This window comes from Loxodonta africana, chromosome 1, assembly GCF_030014295.1.
Source record: "Loxodonta africana isolate mLoxAfr1 chromosome 1, mLoxAfr1.hap2, whole genome shotgun sequence".
NCBI classification, from domain to species: domain Eukaryota; kingdom Metazoa; phylum Chordata; class Mammalia; order Proboscidea; family Elephantidae; genus Loxodonta; species Loxodonta africana.
Window position 1 is genome coordinate 77,508,546 of NC_087342.1, and position 27,204 is coordinate 77,535,749.

General features: G+C 37.3%; 1 protein-coding gene across 1 annotated transcript; it reads left to right on the top strand.

Annotated features, from left to right (window-relative positions):
• The first annotated feature begins 13,364 nt into the window (after positions 1-13,364).
• On the top strand, positions 13,365-14,309 carry LOC135232954 (putative olfactory receptor 2B8). Its single transcript, XM_064295414.1, has one exon. The coding sequence runs from the start codon at positions 13,365-13,367 to the stop codon at positions 14,307-14,309; it is 945 nt and encodes a 314-aa protein (XP_064151484.1).
• Positions 14,310-27,204: the final 12,895 nt, after the last annotated feature.

The window sequence follows — 27,204 nt, forward strand, 5'->3', positions numbered from 1 at the left end:
CTGATGCTTTCAATACTGCAGATCAACTAACATAAATTATGACTTAATAAAATCATATGATGATCTTGTTTTTTACCGATATTCTATGTAGTTGTCATTTTATTATTTAATTGAGCCAATGGACTGTCAAAATATTTACAATACCATATATATGTACATATATAATACATATTATATATTACATTCTATAATATATATTATTATGCGATATAATTTTATATATTATATAATATATTACATATTATATTAAATACATATATATATTATAATTACCTGGAGAGGTACAGCTGTAGCCTAGTAGACAGGGCCCATGATATAATTTTTTCAGCTCAAACACTGTTTCACTGACCAGCTACATTTAAATTATCTGGAGAAAAAATAATTTTTAATAGAATCTCAGATCCCAACTGCAGAAATTCTGAGGTTTAATAAGTCTGGGAATATGTCTGTGGAAAAAGCACCTGTGTGATTCTGACGTAGATCAAAGTTTGGAAATAAATTGGAATTTATTTTTCTGTGTTTTCCTGCTAATAGAAGAAAAACAAATATATTCAAGAGTGTCTTCTCACTATCATTCGTTTTATGGATTAGACCTTTAACGAATATGCTGAGCTCTTTAAATACTTATTATCATTTTCGATTCAAGTAGACATCACTGAACATAGCTTTGACAGAATTGAAAAAAGTTAACCAAATAATGTTATTGTGTTGTTTTCTTCATATTGGAGACATTTGTTTGTATTTATTTTCTTAAAAAAGCATATTAAACCATTAATATGGGCTAGGTACCACACTGAGTAATATTCTTTTCTATCCAATGTAGAAAAGTAGTATGGCTATTTAAGAGAATGAAAAGGAGGGTTTTCCTAGAGTAAAACTGGGTACAAAAAAAGAAAACCATTGCTATTTGAGTCAATTCTGGCTCATGGAGATTCCATGTATGACAGAGTAGAGCTGCTCCATAGAGTTTTCTTACCTGATAGAAGGAGTTCACCAGGCCTTTCTTCTATGGGACCACTAGTTTGGTTCAAACTGCCAACCTTTAAGTTGGCAGTTGAGTGTAAACCGTTTGTGCCACGCAGAGACCTCGAAACTGTGTAAGAACACTTTATTTTTAGTATGGAGGGTGATTCTATCCATAGACTTCCCCTTTCTACGTACAATCACTTGCATCATAGCAACAGTTTCCACTGCTTCTATTTTCTTCCCTATGTAAAAAAAAAAAAAAAAGATAACCCCCAAATCCAAACTGCCTGCTAAAAACTGATTCCAAATACCATGCATTATTCCAACAATTTTCTGGCCTAATTGGCTATGTAATGGACAAATTTAACTTATATAAATTAAACTCATCCTCTGTAAAGCAAAACATTTCTCTCAATTCATCTTTTCTTCCAGTAGAAGGAATATTGACATAGATTCGAAACATTAGAAGTATGCTGAGCTCTTATCTCTACCTTCATTTGAAATCCTCTGCAATGAAAACCATTCAGTCTCTAATTGGCTCTCACATTAACTATTTCAACTGAGTTTCATTTCTTCTCCATTTCATCCAGATATAATGCTGCCAGTTTTATTTTCTTAAAACATGCATAATTATATCAATCTTCTACTCAAAATCTTCCAAATATCTCTTCATATTTACCCAAACAATTATTAAAACCTGGCGCTCATGCCTATGCAAAAAATGGATTTGCCTATTGTCTACTGTATTTGTAGGTATGATTCCTCTTTCATTTCTCATGCTGTTTATTTGATCTCTTCTCTTTCTCTCCTTCCACTTGGTTAGTCTTGCCAGAGATTAGACTCTTTTGTAAGTATTTTCAGGTAAGATTTATGGTTTTTTCATATTCTCTATTACATGTATTTAAGTCACAATACTGAAGAATTCTATGGGCAAAAAATTGAATGATGCAGGAAGCATCAAAAGAATACAGAAGGAATACTGTACAGAGTCATTATACCAAAAGGAACTGGTTGACATTCAACCATTTCAAGAGGTAACGTATGACTAAGAACAGCTGGTAGTGAAGGAAGAATTTCAAACCACACTGAAGGCATTCGTGAAAAGCAAGGCTCCAGGAATTGTTGGAATACCAACTGACATACTTCAACAAACAGATGCAGTGATGGAAGTGCTTACTCATGTCAAGAAATTTGGAAAACAGCTATTTGGCTAATTAACTGGAAGAGATTAATACTCAGGCCCATTTCAAAGAAACGCAATCAAATGGATTAAGGAAATTATCTAACAATATCATTAATATTACATGCTTTCAAGATTTTGTAGAAGATAATTCAAAAACAGCTGTAGTTGCCCATCAACAGGGAACTGCTAGAAGTTCAAGCTGGATTCAGAAGATGTCATGGAACTGGGGATATCATTACTGATGTCAAATGGATCATAGGCTGAAAGCAGAGAATGCAAGAAAGATATTTACCTGTGTTTTATTACCTACCCAAAGGCATTTGACTCTGTGGACCATAACATATTATGGATAACATTACAAAGAATGGGAATTTGTAAATATGTAAATTTTCACTTAAAGCACAATTAAAAAAAAAAAGATACATCCTTCTCAGGCACAGATGGAACATTACACCAAGAAAGACTCAGATATAGTTGGAATCCAGTTCATGATTTCTGACCAAAAAACAAATTAGAAATTAATATTGAAATATAAATGAAACAATTTGCTGCTTAGAAATTTAGAGGCACATTATAAAAATATTCATGATTTAAATAAGAAATCTTAACTAACTTTAAGTCAAAATATGTCATAAAAGAAAAAGAAGGACAGTAATGATAGAAAGATCAATCCATCAAGAAGGCATGACAATTATAAATATATATCCGCCTAACATCAGAACCCCACAATATAGGAAGCAAACACCGATACAATTGAAGGAAGTAACAGAAGTTCTACAATAAATATTTGGAGCCTTCAATATCCCACTTTCAATACTGAACAGAACATCTAGAAAGAAAATCAATGAAGAAATAGAAGACTTGAACAACACTATAAGCTAACTAGACCCATCAACATATATAGAACACTCAACCCAACAACAGCACAATATTTATTCTTCTCCAGTGCACATGATCATTCTCCAGGATAAATTATGTGTTAGGTCACAACAAATCTCAATAAATATAAAAAGATCGAAAGTGCCTTCTCAGACCACAATGGAATAAGACTAGAAATTAATAACAGAAGGAACACTGGGAAATATGCAAATATGTAGAAATTAAATAGCACACTAGTAAACAACCAATGGGTAAACGGAGAAATCGAGAGAAATCAGAAAATACTAGGTGTTGACTGAAAATGAAACCACAACATACCAAAACTTACGGGATGCAGTGAAGGCAGTGCTCAAAGGGAAATTTATAGCAATGAACACCTTCATTAAGAAAGAAGAAAAATCTCAAATCAATAACCGAACTCTACAACTTAAGGAATGAGAAAAAAGAAGAGCAACTAAGCTTAGAGTTACCAGAAGGAAGGAAATAACAAAGATCAGAGCAGAAATAAATGAAATAGAGAATAGAAAAACAAGAGACTCAATGAAACCAGAAACTGGGTTTTTGGAAACATCAATAAAATTGACAAATCTTTAGCTAGATTGACAAAGAATAAGAGAGAGAAGATGCAAATATCCAAAATCAGAAATGAAAGTGGGGACATGACGATTGACCTTAGAGAAATACAAAGAATCAAAAGATCATATGTTAGGTCTTATGATAACAGAATTCTATCATTAGCTATCAAAGATATGACTTATCTTTCAGATTAAAGAACATAGTAGAATAATAGAATGTATGATAGAAAGCAGGCCTCAAAAAAGAATGGTGTATTCATTGATTAGCAAGTCATGAGTTTGTTCCCAGAACAGCAGGGTCTAAACAATAAATACAGGTCTATATATTTAAAGTGTGCTTTTTATTTAATCATGTAGACTATTGTTGTTCTTTTTAGGTGACCTCGAGTCCATTCCGAATCATAGAAACCCTATGTACAATAGAATGAAGCATTGCCCAGTCAGCATGCCACCCTTGCAATCATTGTTATGCTTGAGCCCATCGTTGCAGCCATGGTGTCAATCCATCTCTTTGAGGGTCTTCCTCTTCTTTGCTGACCATCTATGTACACAATGGGAGGTAAAACTATTTTTAAGCAAGGAAATGATGTAATGTGTCCATTTTAGGAAAAATAATTTAGATCACACTGCAGAAGGTGAGAGTCTGGCTGGAAGACCTCCTGGGAGATAAGTTAAATCGTTCAAGGAAGGGTAAAAATACATTGATTAAAGTATTGGCAACAGATGGAAAATGTGGATTGGATAGTGAATGTATTCTAGAAAAAAGAGACAATCAACAAAGCTTAGGTTGAATGTTGAAACCAAAACAAAAGGAAAAATCGAGAATAACTCAGGGGTTTCTCTCTCAGGTAACTGAGGGCTTGGTATTGACATTCTGGAAATTTGACATGCAAAGACAGGATTGGTTTCAGAAAATGATAAGTTTAGTTGTATACTGAAATTTTAGAGTTTACAAATAATTCATGTATATATAGCCAAGACTCAATTTGACTTAGTATGGTAATTGAGGAGGGTATGGTTTGAGGATTTATCATGTAGGTGGTAGAGCCATGGAAATCTGTCCCAGGGACAGTGTGGAGAGAAAGGGGAGCCAAAGACAGGACTTTGGGAAATCTAAACATTGACATTGGTGCCCAGTGCTAAAGAAGACTAAGAATCAGGAGGCTAAAGCAGAATAGAGAAACAAAAAGTGAGTGATGAAGCCTATGGACAGAGTTAATTCTTGAAGGAAGGGAAGATCAATGCCAAATTGTATTCCTTACTTGAATAAGATGACAATTAGTGCATCTATTTTGTGTGATGGGAAAAGTATTGGAGATTTTACTGAAAGCAGCAATAACAGCATTAACTATTAATAAGAAGGCACATAACAGCATTTGAAAGTGTGGTTGGAAGGAGAGAAATCAAGGATATTTTGTGTCCTATCGAAAAGATTATAAACAAATGGAAGGGAAAGTTAGAAGAGTTTGAGGGGAGGAAGGTTTAATTCTATACTTGTTTTTATGATTGGATACATGAGCATACTTCTAGGCTATGGACAAAGAGTTAATGAAGTAGTAGGCGCAGCTAACATTGTGGAGTAGTCAGATGCCTCCCATGATCCCTCTTACAACAAAAGACCCCAAAAAACAAGTGAAATGATCATATATGTGACCAGCTAGGAGCCCTGAACATCAAAGGCAAAGTTAGGAAATTGGACTGAGTGGCAGCTCAAAAGCAGCGAGGAGTTGCTGAAACTGACTTGGCAGGAACCAGTGTCCCTCAGGCACAATCCCTGAAGCCACTGCAGCGGGGCTGGCATTAGCATTCCAGATGTGGTTTCCTCAGGAAGAGACTGCGAGCCACACAGTCTACTCACACCTCCAGAACCAGAGGAGAATGGTGCTCTCAGCAAAAGCTAAGTAGTTGCATTATTTTACCGTGCTCCCAACCCGCAAGCTGGCTCCAGTGGCTATCTATTTCCCTGGACCTGAGATAGGTCCTACTGCTCATCCCAAGACATTCTCCTGGCCTTGGAGAAGGAATAAATTAACAGTTGGGGGGAAAGATAATCTGCCAGCTCTACTAAGCCAGGGAGCACAGGACAGAAGCAGCTCCTGTCCAGGCACAAACAGTCTGTAGATGTTGAATACTTTTCACCCCTGCATGGACCTATGTGAACCCATTTCAGAAAGTTAGGCCTTTGTTGGCAGGCTGCAACAGTGTATGTGCTTGAGATCTGACTTCAGCTATTTCTGCTATGTGGTGGAGAGGTGGGTTTTTGATGTTTGACACCACTTTGCCTATTTAACAGGGTCCTCTCCTACCCACATTAGGGGCCTGAGAGCTTGTGGCTCCAGCCATATCACCTAGCCACCCATGACAGGGGTCCAAAGATAAATGGTGCCTCCCAGTCCTTACAACCAAAACCATTGGTTGCCCATGGTCCAGCTGCAGAACCCACCCACCTGTGTGCTCTAGGGAACAAGGACGCTCTTTCCTCACAGGCACTCAGGGGACGGTTTTCAGCCCCCTCTGCATTGTTCAGAGCATGACCCCCTGCTGCAACCAGATACTTGTGCCTACACCAAATACCCCTGCTCCTCTAAGACTGTAGGACAGCCTGTACCACACACTTGATGACCAACTATGTGGACACCTAAGCTGAATCCATACAAGAAAAGCGAATGGACTCCTAGGCTCATAGACCTGGTAACAGCTCTAGCCATCTGGTGACGGGATGTTAGAGCTTCAAAAGTGTAAATAATCAAGCTAGCTCACTCAAATAGCCTATTTGGACATATCAAAACAAAACAAAGCAAGAAGCTAGGATGCAGTAAGCAAACTTAAAATTAATATAACTTATAGATGGCTCCCAGACAACAGTCAATATCAAATCACATAAAGAAGCAGACCACGATCACTTCAACAAGCTCGCAAAACAACGAATCAAGGAATCTTCCAGATGAAGATGTATTCCTGGAATTACCAGATGTAGAATACAGAAGATTAAAACACAGAACTCTTCAAGAGATCAGGAAAGAGATCAGGCAAAATGCAGACAAGACAAGGAACACACAGATAAAGCAGTTGAAGAAATTAAAAGGGTTATTCAAGAATATAACGAAAAATTTAATAGGCTGCAAGAACCCATAGACAACAAGCAGAAATTCAGAAGTCTAACAATAAAATTACAGAATTAGACAACACAATAGAAAGTCAGAAGGCAAAATTAATGAGAATGAATGTAAAACACTTGGCACCAATATATTTGAAGAAAAGTCTGATAAAAGAAATTTAAAAAATGAAGAAACCCTAAGAATCGTGTGGGACTCCATCAAGAGAAGTAACCTACAAGTGATTGTAGTGCCAGAACAGAGAGGGAGAAGAAGAGTTAATGAATTATTTTATTAGAAGCTGAAGATATGTAAAAATTAAATATAACTGAGTGAAAAAATCTCAGAAAAGTTGGGAGGTAATAGAGTTAATAGCACTATGGAAAAAAAATATTTTTAAGAGAGTCAATAATAACATAAACATATAAAATGAAAAGTAAAAAGCACAAACATTTATGCCTGATGAGATGTTTTTTCTTTCGTTGTTGTTGTTCTTAGGTGCCATTGAGTTGGTTCTGACTCATAGTGACCCTATGCACAACAGAACAAAACACTGTCCGGTCCTGAGCCATCCGCATAATCATAGTTATGCTTGAGTCCATTGTTGCAGCCACTGTGTCAGTTCATCTCATTGAGGGTCTTTCTTTTTTTCACTGACCCTCTCCTTTAGCAAGCATGATGTTCTTCTCCAGGGACTGATCCCTCCTGACAACATGTCCAACGTACTTCTTCTAAGACAGATTTGTTCATTCTTTTTTTTCATTTCGTGGTATATTCAATACTCTTCCCCAACACCATAATTCAAAGGTGCCAATTCTTCTTCAACCTTCCTTATTCACTGTCCAGCTTTCACATGCCTATAGGGTGATTGAAAACACTGTGGCTTGGGTCAGGCGCACCATAGTCCTCAAGGTGACCTCTTTGCTTTTTAACATTTTTTGAAGTGATCATTTGCAATGGATTTACCCAATACAGTGTGTCTTTTGATTTCTTGACCACTGCTTCCCTAGTGTTGATTGTGGATCCAAGTAAAATTAAATCCTTGACAACCTCAATCTTTTCTCCATCTGTCATGATGTTGCTTATTGGTCACAGTTGCGAGGCTTTTTTTCTTTATGTTGAGGTGTAATCCATAATGAAGGCTGTGTTCTTTGATCTTCATCAGTAATTGCTTTGTTTTCTTCATTTTCAGTAAGCAAGGTTCTATTATCTATATAACGTAGGTTGTTAATGAGTCTTCCTCCAATCCTGATGCCACATTCTTCTTCATATAGTCCAGCTTTTTGGATTATTTGCTCAGCATACAGATTAAATAGGTATGATGAAAGGATACAACCCTGACCCACACCTTTCCTGACGTTAAACCATGCTAGTTCTGTTGAAACGACTGCCTTCCAATCTATGTACAGATTCATCGTGAGCACAATTAGGTGTTCTGGAATTCCCATTCTCTGCAATGTTACCCATAATTTCTTATGATCCACATAGTGGAATGCCTTCACATAGTCAATAAAACATTCTTCTGGTAGCCTCTGCTTTCAGCCAGCATCCATCTGACGTCAGCAGTGATGTCCCTGTATCCTGTCCTCTTCTAAATCCGGCTTGAATTTCTGGCAGTTCCCTGCCAATATACTGCTGTAGCCAATATTGAATGATCTTCAGCAAAATTTTGCTTACATATGATATTAATGATATTATTTGATCATTTCCAAATTCAGTTGGATCACCTTTCTTGGGAATAGACATAAATATGGTTTTCTTCCAGTAGGTTGGCCAGGTAGCTGTCTTCCAAATTTTGTGGCATAGGCAAGAGAGCACTTCCACTGCTGCATCCATTTGTTGAAACATCTCAACTGGTATTCCATCAATTCCTGAAACCTTCTTTTTCACCAATGCCTTCAGTGCAGCTTGGAATTCTTCCTTCAGTGCCATTGGTTCCCGATTATGTTACCTCCTGAAATGGTTGAAAGTCAGCCAATTATTTTTGATGTAGTGACTGTGTATTCCTTCTATCTTCTTTGATGCTTCCTGTGTCATTTAATATTTTCCCTGTAGAATCCATCAGTATTGCAACTCAAGGCTTGATTTTTTTCCTCAGTTCTTTCAACTTGAGGAATGCAGAGTGTGTTCTTCCCTTTTGATTTTCTATGTCAGGGTCTTTACACATGTCATCATTAACACTGTACTTTGTCTTCTCAAGCCACCCTCAAGCTCTTTTACTTCATCATTTTTTCTTTTGCTTTAGCTACTCAGCATTCAAGAGCAAGTTTCACAGTCTCTTCTGACATCCATTTAAGACCTTTCTTTCTGTCCTGTCTTTTTAATGACCTCTCACTTTCTTCACCTATGATGTCCTTGATGTCATTCCACAACACATCTGGCCTTCAATCATTAGTGTGCAACATGTCAAATATATTCTTGAGATGGTCTCTAAATTCAGGTGGAATACACTCAAGGCCGTACTTTGGCTTTCATAGATTTGTTCTAATTTTCTTCTGTTTCAATTTGAACTTGCATATGAGTAATTGATGGTCTGATCCACAGTCGGCCCCTGGCCTTGTTCTGACTAATGATATTGAGCTTTTCCATCATCTCTTTCAACACATGTAGTCAATCTGATTCCTGTGTATTCCATCAGGTGAGATCCACATGTATGGTTGCCATTTATGTTAGTGAAAAAAGGTATTTGTAAATGTTTTTTTTTCTCTCTCTCTTTAGGTAGGAAGAAATATTTCTGAAAATAAGGGTGGAAATTTAAAGAGTGACCAAAAAAATTGCAATCTGCACTACTAACATAAGAAACAGATGTAAAACACAGATGATAGGCTCACTCCTAGTCGATTTGGCAGGAAAAGATTGACTATCTGTTGTCACCTCTCCAGGGCCTCCCTCTGGGGAGCAGTCAAACTCTGGATACTTGAACTGAGGCTAATGAGTTACCTGGGGCAGGACACTCTTGGGGCCACTAGAAAATAAAAACATCTTCAAAAGTCTCAGTCCCTAAAGCATATATACCTTGAGTTTGGTGGCTTCTAAAAATACCCCTCAGATATAACATTAGCTCTTTTATTCATGGAAGATTCCATAGAATTCACAGATTTCAAGCCTCTGTTTGGTTACAGGCTCAATTATCTGCCCTAATTTCCACTCCTTCTAATGTACTCAAACACTCTGTAAAATGAGTGGACACTCTTCCTGGGAAAATCTGGAGATGACGCATTTATGCTAACAGTAATTTTAAGAAGAATTGATGTTATCTTTGTCAGAACCTGAGTGAGTAGCAATTTTCATTTTCCTTACCTTTGATGATTCAGCATTTTCAAGAACTATCCTGCCCAAGAATTGCTTATTTTTAAAGGCATATTCTCAATATATTCTCAATATATTCTAACGATTCTGTTTTTCCAATTTCATCCCCTAGCATTTCTCCAGTAACAAGACCAAACACACCACTTGCTAATCATTGAAAACGTCATATTTGAGAGACCAGCACTCATGAGCTTTCATCTGAGTAGTATTCACTTTCCCATCAATATGCCAATATTTTGATTTCACAGAACTGTAGCTGTCCTTTAAAGACGTTCTTGCTTCTTCAGAAGGTAGATGGATGTCTGTGTAATCTTAGTTATTCTTTGATGGGAGGCGAAGCCATACTCTTAACTCAACAGCCATTCAAATGTTCCCAAGGCCTGTTGAGGTTGTTCTTTATTCTCCTGATTCCTTAGACCCAATAAAGGAGTCATGCTACCTGTACCTCTGATGTCTGCACATGTGTTTGCTGTTTACTTAGATCACATTCTAGACTGAAAGAGGAATCTGAACTCTAGGCCAGCTAAAATCTCTGCTCTGGTGGTACAATGGTTAAGCACTCGGCTGCTAACTGAAAGGTCAGCAGTTCAAAACCACCATGGGAGAAAGACATGGCAGTCTGCTTCCATAAAAATTACAGCTTTGGAAACCCTGCGGAGCAGGTCTACGTTGTCCTCTAGGGTCGCCATGAGTCACAATCAACTCAATGGCAACAGGTTTTGGGTTTAGAGAAGTGATAGTGTGTGGCCATTTCCTCTTCCATTTAAACCAGATGCTAGATGCTAGGTTTTATAAGCACACAGCCTGTATTTATGTTTTAGATCTGTAGAATGTAAAAATGTGTGTATGTGAAAAGCCTTCATTGGATACTCCTCCCAATTAAGGGGAACCAGTTTTTCCTATGACTGCAGATTTTTACTAGCTACACACAAATAAAAATAATAGAAATAGCAACATTATCAGTAATGATCTTTTAAAAAAATTATCATCACATTGTAACTCATTCTTGAGCTCAGAATAAGAGAGGCTTACCATTTCGTAAAGAATTGCTATGACTTGGCAAGTGTGATTAAATTAATCACGTTGAAATTTATGCTAAAATAAACCCCAAAACTCATTACCATCGAATCAGTTCTGACTCATAGCAACCCATAGGACAGAGTAGAACTGCCCTATGGGGTTTCCACATGAACTGCCAAACTTTTGGTTAGCAACCGAATGCTTAACCACTGTGCCATCAGGGCTCAAAGCTACTTTTGTGGTCATAATAAATTTTATATGTTTCTATATGCTTTCTTAGTTTAGATCACCTCTATGCATAACTAAGAAGAGCAAAATCACTCAAAAGCATGTTATCGACTAAGTTGTGAGACATTTCAGTGATCTCTGGGAAATAATAGTGTATTCAAGTGGGCACCATGGCAAACTGGAGAAACTGTGACTCTTAAAACACACGAATAGAGAGGAAAAGCAAAGGTATGCAGCAGCACCTTTTGATAGACAAATGCCAATTTTATGGTTCTGGGCATTTTGATACAAGTCCTGAAAACGTAGAAGGAATAGAAATTGAGAACCACGCTGTCACCAAGAATGTGCTATTTCTGTTATCCAAAATATGGTAATAGTTTTATTGGATGGTAAACCGACAAGTTTCAGTAAAGAGCTAAAGGCTAATGACATTATATCTTTTATTTGGAAGGATAAACTAGCCCAGAAAGAGGGGTAGGGGTATAGAGTTTAGAATCTCAAAGCTTATGAATGGCAGGTTTATTCTTAGAATCCGAGATCCTGATCCCCATTTTATTGCATTTTAGAACATATTATTCCAAATTAATTTCATCCTTTGGCACCACAGTCACAACTGCCACCAAAGCAATCACTGAAATACTTGAGGAACAAGCATTAGGGCATCTAGAATCCAACAGAAAAGGCAGGATGATCATGGATTTTGCTAACAGGAAAGTGATGTTTACAAACGATTAACAGAGTCCTGCAAGGTTCCACGCAACATAGCATTAAACAACAGCCTAAAATGGGAATATTCATAATTGTTTATTACCTCATGTCTCTAGTGTAGAATAGGCTTAACACTGTGCAGAAAACTGCAAAAGGAAATTGAAAAAATTTCATTTTCCCAAACAGCCACATTTTTCAGGCAGCTTCAGTTTTCCATATTTGTAACTTTTTAATAAAGATTCCATAATGTAATATGGAATAATTCCATAATGTAACTTTTTAATAAAGATTCTCCAAGATTTGTTTTGTTTTCTTTTGCTTTGAAACAGCTGTAAATTTCTATAATCCCTTATACTTACTTTCTATAGCCAATTACATTTTTTAAGCCTCCTCCATATTTTCATTTATTCAACAATTTTTTTGTGTGAGTCTAAGATATGCTAGGCTCTTTTCTAGACTACAAGGACATTATGGAGATCAAGACAGTTGAGGTCTCTGACCTTGATGAGCTTCATTTTGACTTATTCGGCTAATATTTAGTATTAAGTTTACATCATGCTCTGTGTACGAGAGAGAGGAAGAGAAAGAGAGAGAAGATAGTTTATTTCTAACAGCAGGCCCACTGATTTTAATGAAAAAGACAATGATTTATGGAATTACTCTATTACAATGAAGAAAGCAAAAAGGGAATTGTAAAGTGAGAGAAGGGAAAAAACTAGGTATTGGATTCGTTATTCCCTGGGCTTTTGCTGAAAATATGATTGATGATGATTATTTACAATTGGTGCTCTTGAAGTGTGAGGTTTGGATACCATAAATTCACATATCTTTTCCAATAGAAGCTGTCTAGAAACATGACTACAGACTCCAGTGATGAAAGCTTCCATCAGTTTACAGATTAAAATGTATTGCTCCCCTTTGAGTAAAATTGGTTAGGAGTAGGTTTTATCTTCTATGCATCCTCAGAAAATACAGAAGTGGGAAAACCAGTTTGAAATATTTCAGTTCTTGAAGGAGCACCAAGATTGAGAGAGTAGGGGAGTACAGATTTGAAATTCATTCAGAGGAGTTTAGGGAGAAACTCAAGTTATCTTTAAAGTTCATTCAAGGTAGCGTACCTAGTTGTTTGAATCCTGTCTGCCATTTATTAGATGAGTTACACTGGGAAAGTTCCTGAATATTCTTTACCCTCAAGCTCTGTCATGTGTCTCATGTGTCTCAAATATCATTCATATATGGTTGTTGTGTCAAAATGGAAGGCACTCATAAATAATGTCCATTTATCACCCTCTTTCTTGCAAACAAAGAGGTGACTAAAAACACCTCAAATCCCTAATCAAATAATTAGGTATTTGAGGTGGTAAAATATAGAGGCCTCTTGTTTCCAACAGGTAGAGCACAATGGAAAGAGCTAATGACAGCACCTTCCCTGGATTCATTCTCTTGGGCTTCTCTGGCAGACCCCATCTGGAGACAGTTCTTTTGGTGGTTATCCTAATCACCTACTTGCTGAGCTTTCTAGGCAATGGCACCATTATACTTTTGTCAATTTTGGAACCCCGTCTCCATACCCCTATGTATTTCTTCCTCTCCAACTTGTCTTTTACAGATCTTTGCTTAACTACTTGTACTGTCCCTCAGGCACTGGTCAACTTCAAGGGGAAGGACAAGACCATCAGCTATGGTGGCTGTGTGACTCAGCTCTTTATTGTCTTGGGCCTAGGGGGTGGGGAATGTATCCTCCTGTCTGTCATGGCTTATGACCGTTATGCAGCTGTCTGCCGCCCACTCCACTACATGGTGATCATGCATCCCTGGCTTTGCTTGCAGTTGGTTGCAACTGCTTGGCTCACAGGCTTTGGTAATTCTGTGGTGCAGACAGCATTGACTATGACTCTCCCACTCTGTGGTAAAAACCAAGTGGACCATTTCTTCTGTGAAGTTCCAGTGATGCTGAAACTGGCCTGCACCAACACCTCCATCAATGAAGCTGAAAGCTTTGCTGTCAGTGTCTTCTTCTTGGTGGTGCCTCTCTCACTCATCTTAGTGTCCTATGGTCACATTACCCGTGCAGTCCTGATGATAAAGTCAGCTCAGGGGAGACGGAAAGCTTTTGGAACCTGCAGTTCTCACCTCCTGGTGGTGATCAGTTTCTATGGCACACTCATCTCCACGTACCTCCAGCCTCCCTCCAGTTACTCACAGGATGTGAACAAAAGCATGGCACTCATCTATACTCTGGTGACTCCCCTGCTGAATCCACTGATTTACACTCTGAGAAACAAAGAAGTCAAAGTGGCACTAAAGAGATTAGCGGGGAGAACCATAGCCTCAAGAAAGAGTTAATACAGGGCTTGCAGGCTCAATCACTTGTGCTCTGGAAAACTTCTCAGCAGCTAAAACTTCTTTTAACTTAATTCAACAATTCCTTATGCAGCACCTACTATGTACTGTTCGAAGTACTTGGGATATGTCAGTGACCGAAAAAGAGAAACACCTGTCCTCATGGAGCTATACTTCCTAAGGGGGAGAAGAAAAGTTAAATAAAATAAGCTAAAAATAAATTGTGGTCTATGATGTACTGGAATACTATATAACAATGAGAATAAACAAACTGTAAGTACATAGAATGACATGAGTGATTCTTACAAACAAATGTCAAGTGAAAGAACTCAGATACGAGACAGTTCATGTACGAATCCATTTATACAAAAGCTCAAAGCCAGGCAAACTAAATCTGTGGTGTTAAAAGTCATATAGTGGTTGCCCTGTAGAGTGATGATTGAAAGGGGAAACAGGGAGGGGGCTTCAGGAGTTCTGGTCATGTTTTTTTCTTGTTCTGGATGCTGGTTGCATAAGGTGTGGAATTTGTAAAAGTTCATAGAAATGTGTACTTTGATTTTTCTGTATGTATATTGTACTTCATTAACATTTACATTAAAACTAACAGATAGCATGATAATAAGTGGTTATACTAAGTATGATTTTTTTCCTTTTACACAAAGTTTAGGTTTAACTTACATAAATTAAACTCATCATATGTAAACCAGAATATTTCTCTTGATTCATCTTTTCTTCCAGTAGAAGGAACATTGACAGAGATTCAAAACATTAGAAGTATACTCGGCTCATAATTCTACCTTCATTTGAAATCCTTTCCAACGAAAACCATTCAGTCTCTAACTGGCTCTCACATTAACTATTTCAAAAAAGTTTTATTTCTTCTCCATTTCATCCAAATATAATGCTGCCAGTTTTATTTTCTTAAAACATGGATAATTATGTCAATCTTCTACTGAAAATCTTCCAAATATCTCTTCATATTTACTCAAACAATTATTAAAACCTGGCACTCATGCCTAGGCAAAAACTAGATTCACCTATTTTCTACTATATTTGTGGGTATGATTCCTCTTTCATTTCTCATGCTGTTTATTTAATCTCTTCTCTTTCCCTCTCGACCCCCTCTTTATCTCCTTTTCCTTGGTTAGTCTCGCCAGAGATCTAACTCATTTATAAGCATTTTCAGGTACGATTTATGGTTTTTTCATATTCTCTGTCACAGCTATTAAAGTAGCAGTATTGAAGGATTCTATGGGCAAAAAATTGAATGATGCAGGAAGCATCAAAACAATACAGAAGGAATACTGTACAGAGTCATTGTACCAAAAAGAACTAGTTGACATTCAACCATTTCAGGAAGTAGCATATGACCAAAAACAGCTGGTAGTGAAGGAAGAATTTCAAACCACACTGAAGGCATTGGTGAAAAGCAAGTCTCCAGGAATTGACGGAATATCAATTGAGATACTTCAACAAACAGATGCAATGATGAAAGTGCATACTCATTTGTGTCAAGAATTTGGAAGCAGCTACTTGGCTAGCTAAATGGAAGAAATTCATATTCAGGCCCATTCCAGAGAAAGGCAATCAAATGGAATATGGAAATTGTTGAACAATATCATTAATATTACACGCTTGCAAAATTTTGCAGAAGATAATTCAAAAACAGCTGTAGCTGTGCATCAACAGGGAACTGCCAAAAATTCAAGCTGGATTCAGAAGATGTCATGGAACAAAGGCTATCATTGCTGATGTCAAATGGATCATTGGCCGAAAGCAGAGAACGCCAGAAAGATGTTTACCTGTGTTTTATTGTCTACACAAGGGCATTTGACTATGTGGATCATAACAAATTATGGATAACACTACAAAGAAAGAGTATTCCAGAAAACTTAATTGTGCTCGTGCAGATCCTGTACATAGGTCAAGAAGCAGTCGTTCAAACAGAACAAGGGGACACTGCATAGTTTGAAGTCAAGAAAGTTGCAAGTCAGGGTTGTATCCTTTCACCATACCTATTCAATCTGTATACTGAGCAAATAATCAGAGAAGATGGACTCTATGAAGAAGAACATGGCATCAGAATTGGAGGAATACTCATTAACAACTTGCAATACGCAGATCACACAACCTTGCTTGCCCAGAATGAAGCATTAGTGATAAAGGTAAAAGACTACAACATTCAGTGTGGTTTACACCTAAATGTGAAGAAATTGAAAACCCTCACAAGTGGGCACATAAACAACATCATGATAGACTGTGAAGAAATTGAAGATGTCAAGGATTTCTTTCTTCTTGGATCAGCAATCAATGCCCGTGGAAGCAAAAAAAAAAAAAAAAAAATCAAACAATGTATTGCATTGAGTAAATCTTAAGGAAAAAGACCTCTTCAAAACCTTGAAAAGTAAGACGTCACTTTGAAGACTAAGGTGTGCATGACCCAAGCCATGGTATTTTCTATCACTCCACATGCATCCATAAGTTTGACAATGAAAAAGGAAGAACAAAGAAGAATTGATGCATTTGAATTGTGGTGATGGTGAAGAATATTGAACATACCATGGACTGCCAGAAGAACAAACAGAGAAGTCTTGGAGAAAGTACAACCAGAATGCTGTTTGGAAGCAATGAGGATGCTTACTTTGGACATGTCATCAGAAGGGATCAATCTCTGGAAGGGCATCATATTTGGTAAAGTTGAGGGACTGCAAAAAAGAGAAAGACTCTCAATGAGATGGATTGATATAGTGGCTGCAACAATGCCCTCAAACAACAATAACTGTGAGGATGCCACAGGATCAGAGAATGTTTCCTTCTGTTATAAATAGGGTTGCTGGGCCTTCTTATAAGTAGGAACCAACTAGACAGCACCTAACAACAAAAACAACAACATGGTTATCTTTGTTTCCTTTTTTCATGATTTCCTGCTCTTATCTTTATTATTTCCTTCTTCTTACTTTTGGGAGTTTATATTCTCATTTTCTAACTTGTTGAATTCAATGTTCATAGTTTTAACATTTCATTCTCTTCTGATACAACCATTTCAGGCTATAAATGTCTTATTTAAATACAATTTTAACAGCATCCCAGAATCTTTTGCATGTAGTACTTTTCTTGTATATGATACCTCCTTTATCTTAGAAGTTATCTAAAATGAAGGTTTTGGTATTAATTTGTAATTTAATATCATTGTGGTCAGAGAAAGTGATGTATGTTATACTGATTTTTTTAGTGTTTGTGGGAAGTTCATTTAAGACCTAATCAATTTTGTTCAAAAAAATATGTATTCTCCATTTTTAAGATTCAGAATCATGTATATGCCTACCAGGACAAGTGTATTTATTGTATTGTTCAAAATCTTTTCTGACTTTTTTTGTCAGCTTGATTTATCATGGAGACAGGAGTGTTAAATCTGTGGCCATGTTTGTGATTCTGGCAAATCCTTCAGATAATCTCATCAATTTTTTTTTTAAATATATTTGAATCTATGAAGTAGTACATATAAGTTAATTTCATATTTTCTAGATTAAGTCTTCTTTCTGTTGTCCTGCAACATCATTACTGACCCTAGCAATTGTTTTTATTATCTAATTTTTATGATAATAACATAAATGCACAAAATTTATTCTGATTACTAATTTCATGGTATATTTCTTTTCCATCTATTAAGTTTTCTCTATCTTCTTGAATTTCTCTGGGAACTCTCTTGAAGGAGGAAGTCAGCTCTGGTCATAGTCAGCATGATGTTCAGGACCAGACTCTGCTTTTTTGTTCCCTTAGTCATTTGTTTCTCATTCATATGTTCCAAACTTTGAGGGTTTTTTTTTTTTTTTTGACTATTGAATCATAGTAATCATATTTATTTTATATTGTGTATTCAAATATTCCAAAATCTTTTTCAATCTGATTCTGCTGTCTTTTGTTTTTGTCCTCTTCTTACTCATGGTAACCTGTTTCCTTGTGTCTTTATGTGATTTTGGTTGGTGAACCACTCATTACCTTGAACTGTACCTGAAAGAGTGTTTGAAGCTTGGCTTGAGGTTGTGTTTCTTCAGAAAGCATTTGCATTTTTTTGTCTAAGTCATTTGGATGCACTATCAAATTCTTTCAAAGCAACACTGAATGCAAAAGAACAATGGAGGTTCATTTCAAAAGACTGAAAGAAAAAACTTGGAACTTAGAATTTTTATCTAGCCAAATGGTCATTTAAACACAAGAGCATGATAAAAATTCTTTGGCATATAAAGCCTCAGAGGTTAGCCAAAAAATACCTACATAGAAAAAACTCTGGGTATATACTTAAGAGAAGAATAATATATAGGAGATACTGGAAGAAATATGTAAAGTAAAAGTGACCAAATACTTTGACAAAGTTTGTTGTAATTAAAAAATAGTTACGACCAAAGATGTACCAAAAAAAATTCCAAAATAATGCAGAACAACGACAACAAAAACCCAATGTAATATCATACTTATGGGGTTAAGTGAGTCTTTGGGAAAGCTGAACATTGAAATTGGTGCCTGGTGGGAAAGAAGACTAAGAATCAGGAGTCTAAAGCATAAGAGAAAAACAAAACGTGAGTGATGAAGCCAATGGACAGTATCATTTCTTGAAGGAGGAGAAGATTAACGCCAAATTGCATTTCTTACTTGAGTAAGATGAGAATTAGTGCATCTATTTTGTATGATGGGAAGAGTATTGGAGATTTTATTGAGAGGAGCAATAACCCCATTAACTATTAATAAGAAGAAGGCAAATAACAGCATTTGGAAGTATGGATGGAAGGAGAGAAATCATGGATATTTTGTGACCTCTTGGAAAGATTGTAAATAAATGGAAGAGTAAAGCTAGAAGAGTTTGAAGGGTGGAAGGTTTAATTCTATTTTTGTTTTTATGATTTCATAGACGAGCATATTTCTAGGGTGTGGATAAAGAGTTAATTTTTTGTTAGAAGCTAAAGTATTTTATTAGAAGCTGAAGATATGGAAAAGATTAAATATAACTGAGTGAAAAAAGTCTCAAAGAAGTTGGAAGGTAGTAAAGTTAACAGTACTGTGGAAAATAATATTTTTTTAAGTGAGTCAGTAATAACACAAGCATATGTTGTTGTTGTTGTTGTTGTTGTTGTTGTTGTTGTTGTTGTTGTTGTTAGGTGCTGTCGAGTCAGTTCTGACTCATAGCGGCCCCATGTACAACAGAATGAAACACTGCCCAGTCCTGTGCCATCCTCACAATCCTTATGCTTGAGCCCTTGTTGCAGACAATGTGTCAATTCATATCGTTGAGAGTCTTCCTCTTTTTCACTGACCCAACACTTTACTAAGTATGTTGCCCTTCCAGAGCTTGGTCCCTCCTGATGACATGTCCAAAGTAAGCACCATTCTCCCTTCTAAAGAGCATTCTGGTTGTACTTGCTCCAAGACTTCTTTGTTCGTTCTTCTGGCAGTCCATGGTATGTTCAATATTCTTCACCATCACCACAATTCAAATGCATCAATTCTTCTTTGTCCTTCCTTTTTCATTGTCAAGCTTTCACCTACATATGGGGTGATTGAGAATACCATGGGTTGAGTCAGGCACACTTTAGTCATCTTTGCTTTTTAAGATTTTGAAGAGGTCTTTTGCTGCACATTTGTCCAATGCAATGCAACATGTCCAAAGTATGTGAGATGCAGTTTTGCCATCCTTGCTCCCAAGGAGCATTCTGGTTGTACTTCTAAGACAGATTTGTTCTTTCTTTTGGCAGTCCATGGTGTGTTCAATATTCTTCCCCAACACCACAATTCAAAGGCATCAGTCCTTCTTCAGTCTTACTTCTTCACTGTCCAGCTTTCACATGCATATGAGGTGATTGAAAACATTATGACTTGGGTCAGGCACACCTTAGTCCTCAAGGTGATATCTTTGCTTTTTAACACTTTGAAGATACATCTTGCAGCCGATTTGCCCAATGCAATGTGTCTTTTTATTTCTTGACTGCTGCTTCCCTGGGTGTTGATTGTGGATCCAGGTAAAAAGAAATCCTTGACAACCTCATTCTTTTCTTCCTTTTTCATGGTGCTGTTTATTGGCCCATTTGTGAGGATTTTTGTTTTCTTTATATTGATGTGTAATCCATAATGAAGGCTGTGGTCTTTAATCTTCATCAGTAAGAGCTTCAAGTCCTCCTCACTTTCAGGAAGAAAAGTTCTATCATCCGCATAATGCAGGTTGTTAATGAGTCTTCCTCCTATCCTGACACCCCATTCTTCATATAGTCCAGCTTCTCAGTTTAATTGCTTAGCATACAGAATGAATACTAAAAAAAAAAAAAAAGAATGAATAGGTATGATAAAAGGATACAACTCTGATGCACACTTTTCCTGACTTCAACCGTGCAGTATCCCCTTGTCCTATTCCAACCACCACCTTTTGATCTATGTACAGATTCCTCATGAGCACAATTAAGAGTTCTGGAATTTCCATTCTCCCCAATGTTATCCATAATCTGTTATGATCCACACAGTCAAACGCCTTTACATAGTCAATAAAAAACAGGTAAACATCTCTCTAGTATTGTCTGCTTTGAGCCAGGATCCATCTGACATCAGCAATGATATCCCTAGTTCTATGTCCTCTTCTGAATCCAGCTTGAATTTCTGGCAGTTCCCTGTCGATATACTGCTGCAGCCGCTTTTGAATGATCTCCAGAAAAATTTTGCTTGCATGTGATATTAATGACATTGTTCCATAATTTCTGCATTTGATTGACTCACCTTTCTTGGGAATATCCACAAATATGGATCTCTTCCAGTCAGTTGGCCAGGTAGCTGTCATTACAAATTTCTTGGCATAAGTAAGTGAGCACTTCCAGTGCTGCACCCATTTGTTGAAACATCTCAGTGGTATTCCGTTAATTCCCAGAGTCTTCTTTTTTGCCAAAGCCTTCAGTAATGCTTGGACTTCTTTTCTCAGTACCATCAGTTCCCGATCATATGTTACCTCCTGAAACAGTTGAATGTCAGCCAATTATTTTTGGTATAGAGACTTCTGTGTATTCCTTCCATCTTCTTTTGATGCTTCCTGTGTCATTGATATTTTCCCTATAAAATCCCTCAGTATTGGAACTAGAGGCTTGAATTTTTTCCTCAGTTCCTTCAGCTTGAGATATGCGGAGTGTTTTCTTCCTTTTTGGTTTTCTGGCTCCAGCTCTTTGCACATGTGATCATAATACTTAACTTTGTCTTCTTGAGATGCCCTGTGAAATCTTCTGCTCAGCTCTTTCACTGTATCATTTTTTCCTTTTGCTTTAACTACTCAACGTTCAAGAGCAAGTTTCACAGTCTCTTCTGACATCCATTTAGATCTTTTCTCTCTCTCCTGTCTTTTTAATGACCTCTTGCTTTCTTCATGTATGATGTCCTTGATGTCATTCCACAACTCATCTGGTCTTCGGTCATTAGTGTTCGACGCACCAAAACTATTCTTGAGATGGTCTCTAAATTCAGGTGGGATATACTCAAGGTCTTACTTTGGCTCTCATAGACTTGTTCTTTCTTCAGTTTCAATTTGAACTTACATATGAGTAATTAATGGTCTGATCCACAGTCGGCCCCTGGCCTTGTTCTGACTGATGATATTGAGATTTTCCATCGTCTCTGTCCACAGATGTAGTCATTTTGATTCCTGCATATTCTATCTTGCGGGGTCCGTGTGTACAGTTGCCGATTATGTTGGTGAAAAAAGGTATTTGCAAATATCTTTTTTTTTTTCTCTATCTCTCTCTTTTAGGTAGGAAGAAATGATAGATCTTAAAATAAGGGTGAAAATTTAAAGATTGACACAAAAAACTGCAATCAACACAACTAACATGAGAAATGGATATTAAACACAAATGACAGGCTCACTCCTAGTCAATTTGGCAGGAAAAGATTGACTATCTGCTGTCACCTCTCCAGGGCCTCCCTCTGGGAAGCAGTCAAACTCTGGACACTCGAACTGAGGTTAATGAGTTACATGGGGCAGGACACTCTTGGGGCCACTAGAAAATAAAAACATCTTCAAACATCTCGGTCCCTAAGGCATATATACCTTGAGTTTGGTGGCTTATAAAAATATCCCTCAGATATAACATTAGCTCTTTTTTTCATGGAAGATTCCATAGAATTCACAGATTTCAACCCTCTGTTTTGTTGCAGACTCAACTGTCTGCCCTCATTTCTACTCCTTCTAATGCACTCAAACACTCTATAAAATGAGTGGATGTTCTTCCTGGGAAAACCTGGAGATGACACATTTATGCTAACAGTGATTTTAAGAAGAATTGATGTTACCTTTGTCAAAACCTGAGTGAGTATCTTGCCTTTGATGATTCAGCATTTTCAAGAACTATCCTGTCCAAGAATGGTTTATATTTAAAGGCATATTATAAGTATATTCTAATGATTCTGTTTTTCCAACTTCATCCCCTAACACCTTTCTTCAGTTCCAAGACAAAACACAACACTTGCTAATCACTGAAAATACCATATTTGGGAGACCAGCATTCATGTGGCTTCATCTGCCTAGTGTTCACTTTCTCATCAACATTCCAATACTCTGGTTTCACAGAGCTGCAGCGGTCCTTTAAAAACCTGCTTGCCTCTTCTAGAAGGTAGGTGGATCTCTGTGTAATGTCAGTTATTCTTTGATAGGAAACAATGCCACATTTTTAATTCAACACCCACTCAAATGTTCCCAAGGCCTGCTGAGGTTGTTCTTTTTTCTCCTGATTCCTTGGACCCAACACATCTGATGTCTGTACATGTGTTTGCTGTTTACTTAGATCAAGTTCTAGACTGAAAGAGGAATCTGAGCTCTAGGCCAGCAAAATATTCCTGCACTTGTGCCGCAATGGTTAAGCACTCAGCTGCTAGCTGAAAGGACTGCGGTTCAAACCCACCAGAAGTGCTCCATGGGAAAAAGATGTGGAAGTCTGAGTCCATAAAGATTACAGCCTTGGAAACCCTGTGGAGCAGTTCTACTTCGTCCTCTAGGGTCGTTATGAGTTGGAATCAACTCCATGGCAACGGGTTTTGGGTTTAGAGAAATGATAGTTTGTGGCCATTTTCTCTTCCATTTAAACCAAATGCTAGGTGCTAGGTTTTTTAAGCACATGCAGTCTGTACTTATGTTTTAGATCTGTGAATGTAACAAAGGTGTGTATATGTGAAAACCCTTCATTGGATACTCCCACCAATTAAGGGAAATGAGTTCTTCCTATTACTGTAGTTTTGCCAGCCACACACCCATTGAAATAACAGAAATAGCAACATTATCAATAACGATCTTTTTAAAAATTTGCGATCGCATTGTAACTCACTCGTGAGCTTGGAATAAGAGAGGCTTACCATTGCATAAAGAATTGCTACGACTTGCAGACGTGATTAAATTCTATCATGTTGAAACTTATGTTAAACTCAAAAACTCATTGCCATGGAGTCAATTCCAACTCATAACAATCCGTAGAATAGAATAGAACTGCCCCATAGGGATTCCATGTGAACTGCTGACCTTTTGGCTAGCAACTAAATGCTTAATCACTGCACCATCAGGGCTCAAAACTACTTTTGTAGTCATAATGAATTTTATATGTTTCTATATGCTTTCTTGGTTCAGATCACCTCTATGCATCACTAAGAACAAGTCACTCAAAAGCATGTTCTCAACTAAGTTGTGAGACATTGCAGTGGTGTCTGGGAAATAATAGTGTATTCAGCTGGGCACTATGGTGAACTGGACAAACTCTCTGCGACTCTTAAAACACAAATAGAGAGGAAAAGCAAACGTATGCAGCAGCGACTTTTGATAGACAAATGCCAGTTTTATGATTCTGGGTATTTTGAAACAGAGCCTGGAAATGTAGGAGGCATAGAAATTAAGAACCGTACTGTCATGAAGAATTTGCTAGAATGTGCTATTTCCGTTACTCAAAATATGATAATAGTTCTATTGTAAGGTAAACCGACCAGTTTCGGTAAAGGGCTGAAGGCTAATAACATTATGTCTTTTATTTGAAGGGTAAACTAGCCCAGAAGGAGGGGTAAGGGAGCAGAGTTTAGAATCTCAAAGCTTATGAATGGCAGGTTTATTCTTAGAATCCAAGATCCTGATCCCAATTTTACTGCATTTTAGAACATATTATTCCAAATTAATTTCATCCTTTGGCACCACAGTCACAACTGCCACCAAAGCAATCACTGAAATGCTTGAGGAACAAAAGAATTAAGGGCATCTAGAATCCAACAGAAAAGACAGGATGGAGAAGCGGCAAAATACATCCTCTTCCTTGATCATGGATTTTGCTCACAAAAAAGTGATGTTTACAAACGATTAACAGAGTGCTTCAAGGTTCCATGCAGCATAGCATTAAATAAAAACATAAAATGGGAATATTCATGACTGCTTATTACCATGTGTCTCTAGTGTAGAATAGGCTTACCACTGTAAGTATATGGAGAAAACTGCAAAAGGAAATTGAAATTAAATTTCATTTTCCCAAACAGCCACATTTTTCACGCAGCTTAAATTTTCCTTATTTGGGAGATAGCATAACATTTTAATAAAGATTTTTCAACATTTTTTTGTTTTATTTGTTTTTGAACATTTATAAATTTCTATAACCCCTTAAACTTAATTTCTATACTTAATTATATTTTTTAAGCCTACTCCATATTTTCATTTATTCAACAATTTTTTCGTGTGTGTGAGTCCACTGTATGCCAGCCTCTTTTCTAGACAATGGGGACATTATGGAGATCAAGACAGTTGAGGTCTCTGACCTTGATGAGCTTCATGTTGACTTACTCTTTTTTTATATAATTTTTATTGTGCTTTAAGTGAAAGTTTATAAATCAAGTCAGTCTCTCACACAAAAACTGATACATGCCTTGCTACATACTCCCAATTACTCTCCCCCTAATGAGATTGCTCGCTGTCTCCCTCCACTCTCTTTTTGTGTCCATTTTGCCAGCTTCTAACACCCTCTACCCTCTCATCTCCCCTCCAGGCAGGATATACCAACATAGTCTCAAGTGTCCACCTGATCAAAGAAGCTCACTCTTCACCAGCATCCCTCTCCAACCCATTGTCCAGTCCAATACATGTCTGAAGAGTTGGCTTCAGGAATGGTTCCTGTCCTGGGCCAACAGAAGGTCTGGGGGGCATGGCCACTGGGGTCCTTCTACTCTCACACCATTAACTCTGGTCTTTTTATGAGAATTTGCAGTCTACATCCCACTGCTCTCCTGCTCCCTCAGGGGTTCTCTGTGGTGTTCCCTGTCAGGGCAGTCATCGGTTGTAGCCAGGCACCATCTAGATCATCTGGTCTCAGGATGATGTAGTCTCTGGTTCATGTGGCCCTTTCTGTCTCTTGGGCTCGTACTACCTTGTGTTCTTGGTGTTCTTCATTCATCTTTGATCCAGGTGGGTTGAGACGAATTGATGCATCATAGATGGCTGCTTGCTAGCGTTTAAGACCCCAGATGCCGCTCTTCAAACTTGGATGCAGAATGTTTTCTTAATAGATTTTATTACGCCAATTTTCTTAGATGTCCCCTGAAACTATGGTCCCCAAACTCCTGCCCCTACTACACTGGCCTTCGAAGCATTCAGTTTATTCAGGAAACTTCTTTGCTTTTGGTTTAGTCCAGTTGTGCTGACCTCCCCTGTATTGTGTGTGGTCTTTCTCTTCACCTAAAGTTGTCCTTATCTACTACCTAATTAGTGAATACCCCTCTCACACCCTCCCTCCCTCCCCCCGCTCATAACCACAAAAGAATGATTTCTTCTCAGTGCAAACTATTTCTCAAGTTCTTATAATACTGGTCTTAAACAATATTTGTCCTTTTGCAACTGACTAATTTCGCTCAGCATAATGCCTTCCAGGTTCCTCCATGTTAAGAAATGTTTCACAGGTTCCTCCCTGTTCTTTATTGATGCATAGTATTCCATTGTGTGAATATACCATAATTTATTTATCCATTCATCCATTGATGGGGACCTTGGTTGCTTCCATCTTTTTGCTGTTGTGAACAGTGCTGCAATGAACATGGGTGTGCATATATCTGTTCGTGTAAAGGTTCTTATTTCTCTAGGATATATTCCAAGGAGTGGGATTGCTGGATCATATGGTAGTTCTATTTCTAGCTTTTTAAGAAAGCACCAAATCAATCTCCAAAGTGGTTGTGCCATTTGACATTCCCACCAGCAGTGTATAAGTGTACCAATTTCTCCACAGCCTCTCTAACATTTATTATTTTGTGTTTTTTGGATTACTGCCAGCCTTGTTGGATTGAGATGAAATCTCATTGTAGTTTTGATCTGCATTTCTCTAATGGCGAATGATCATGAACACTTCCTCAGGTATCTCTTACCTACCTGAATGTCTTCTTTAGTGAAGTGTCTATTCATATTTTTTGCCCATTTTTTAATTGGGTTATTTGTCTTTTTTAGTTAAGTCTTTGCAGTCTCATGTAGATTTTAGAGATCAGACGCTGATCGGAAATGTCATAGCTAAAACCTTTTTCCCAGTCTGTAGGTAATCTTTTTACTGTTTTGATGGAGTCTTTGGATGAGCATAGGTGTTTGATTTTTAGGAGCTCCCGGTTATTTAGTTTTTCTTCTGCATTCTTAATAATGTTTTGTGTACTGTTTATGCCCTATATTCGGGCTCCTAACATTGTCCCTATTTTTTCTTCCATGATCTTTATCATTTTAGATTTTATGTTTTGGTTTTTGATCTATTTTGAGCTCGTTTTTGTGCATGGAGTGAGGTATGGGTCTTGTTTCATTTTTTTGCCGATAGATATCCAGTTATGCCGCACCATTTGTTAAAAAGAATGTCTTTTCCCCATTAAACTGTTTTGGGGACTTTGTCAA

Excerpts from the sequence above, each read along its gene's own strand:
- LOC135232954 (XM_064295414.1), top strand. The coding sequence starts at position 13,365 with ATGGAAAGAGCTAATGACAGCACCTTCCCTGGATTCATTCTCTTGGGC.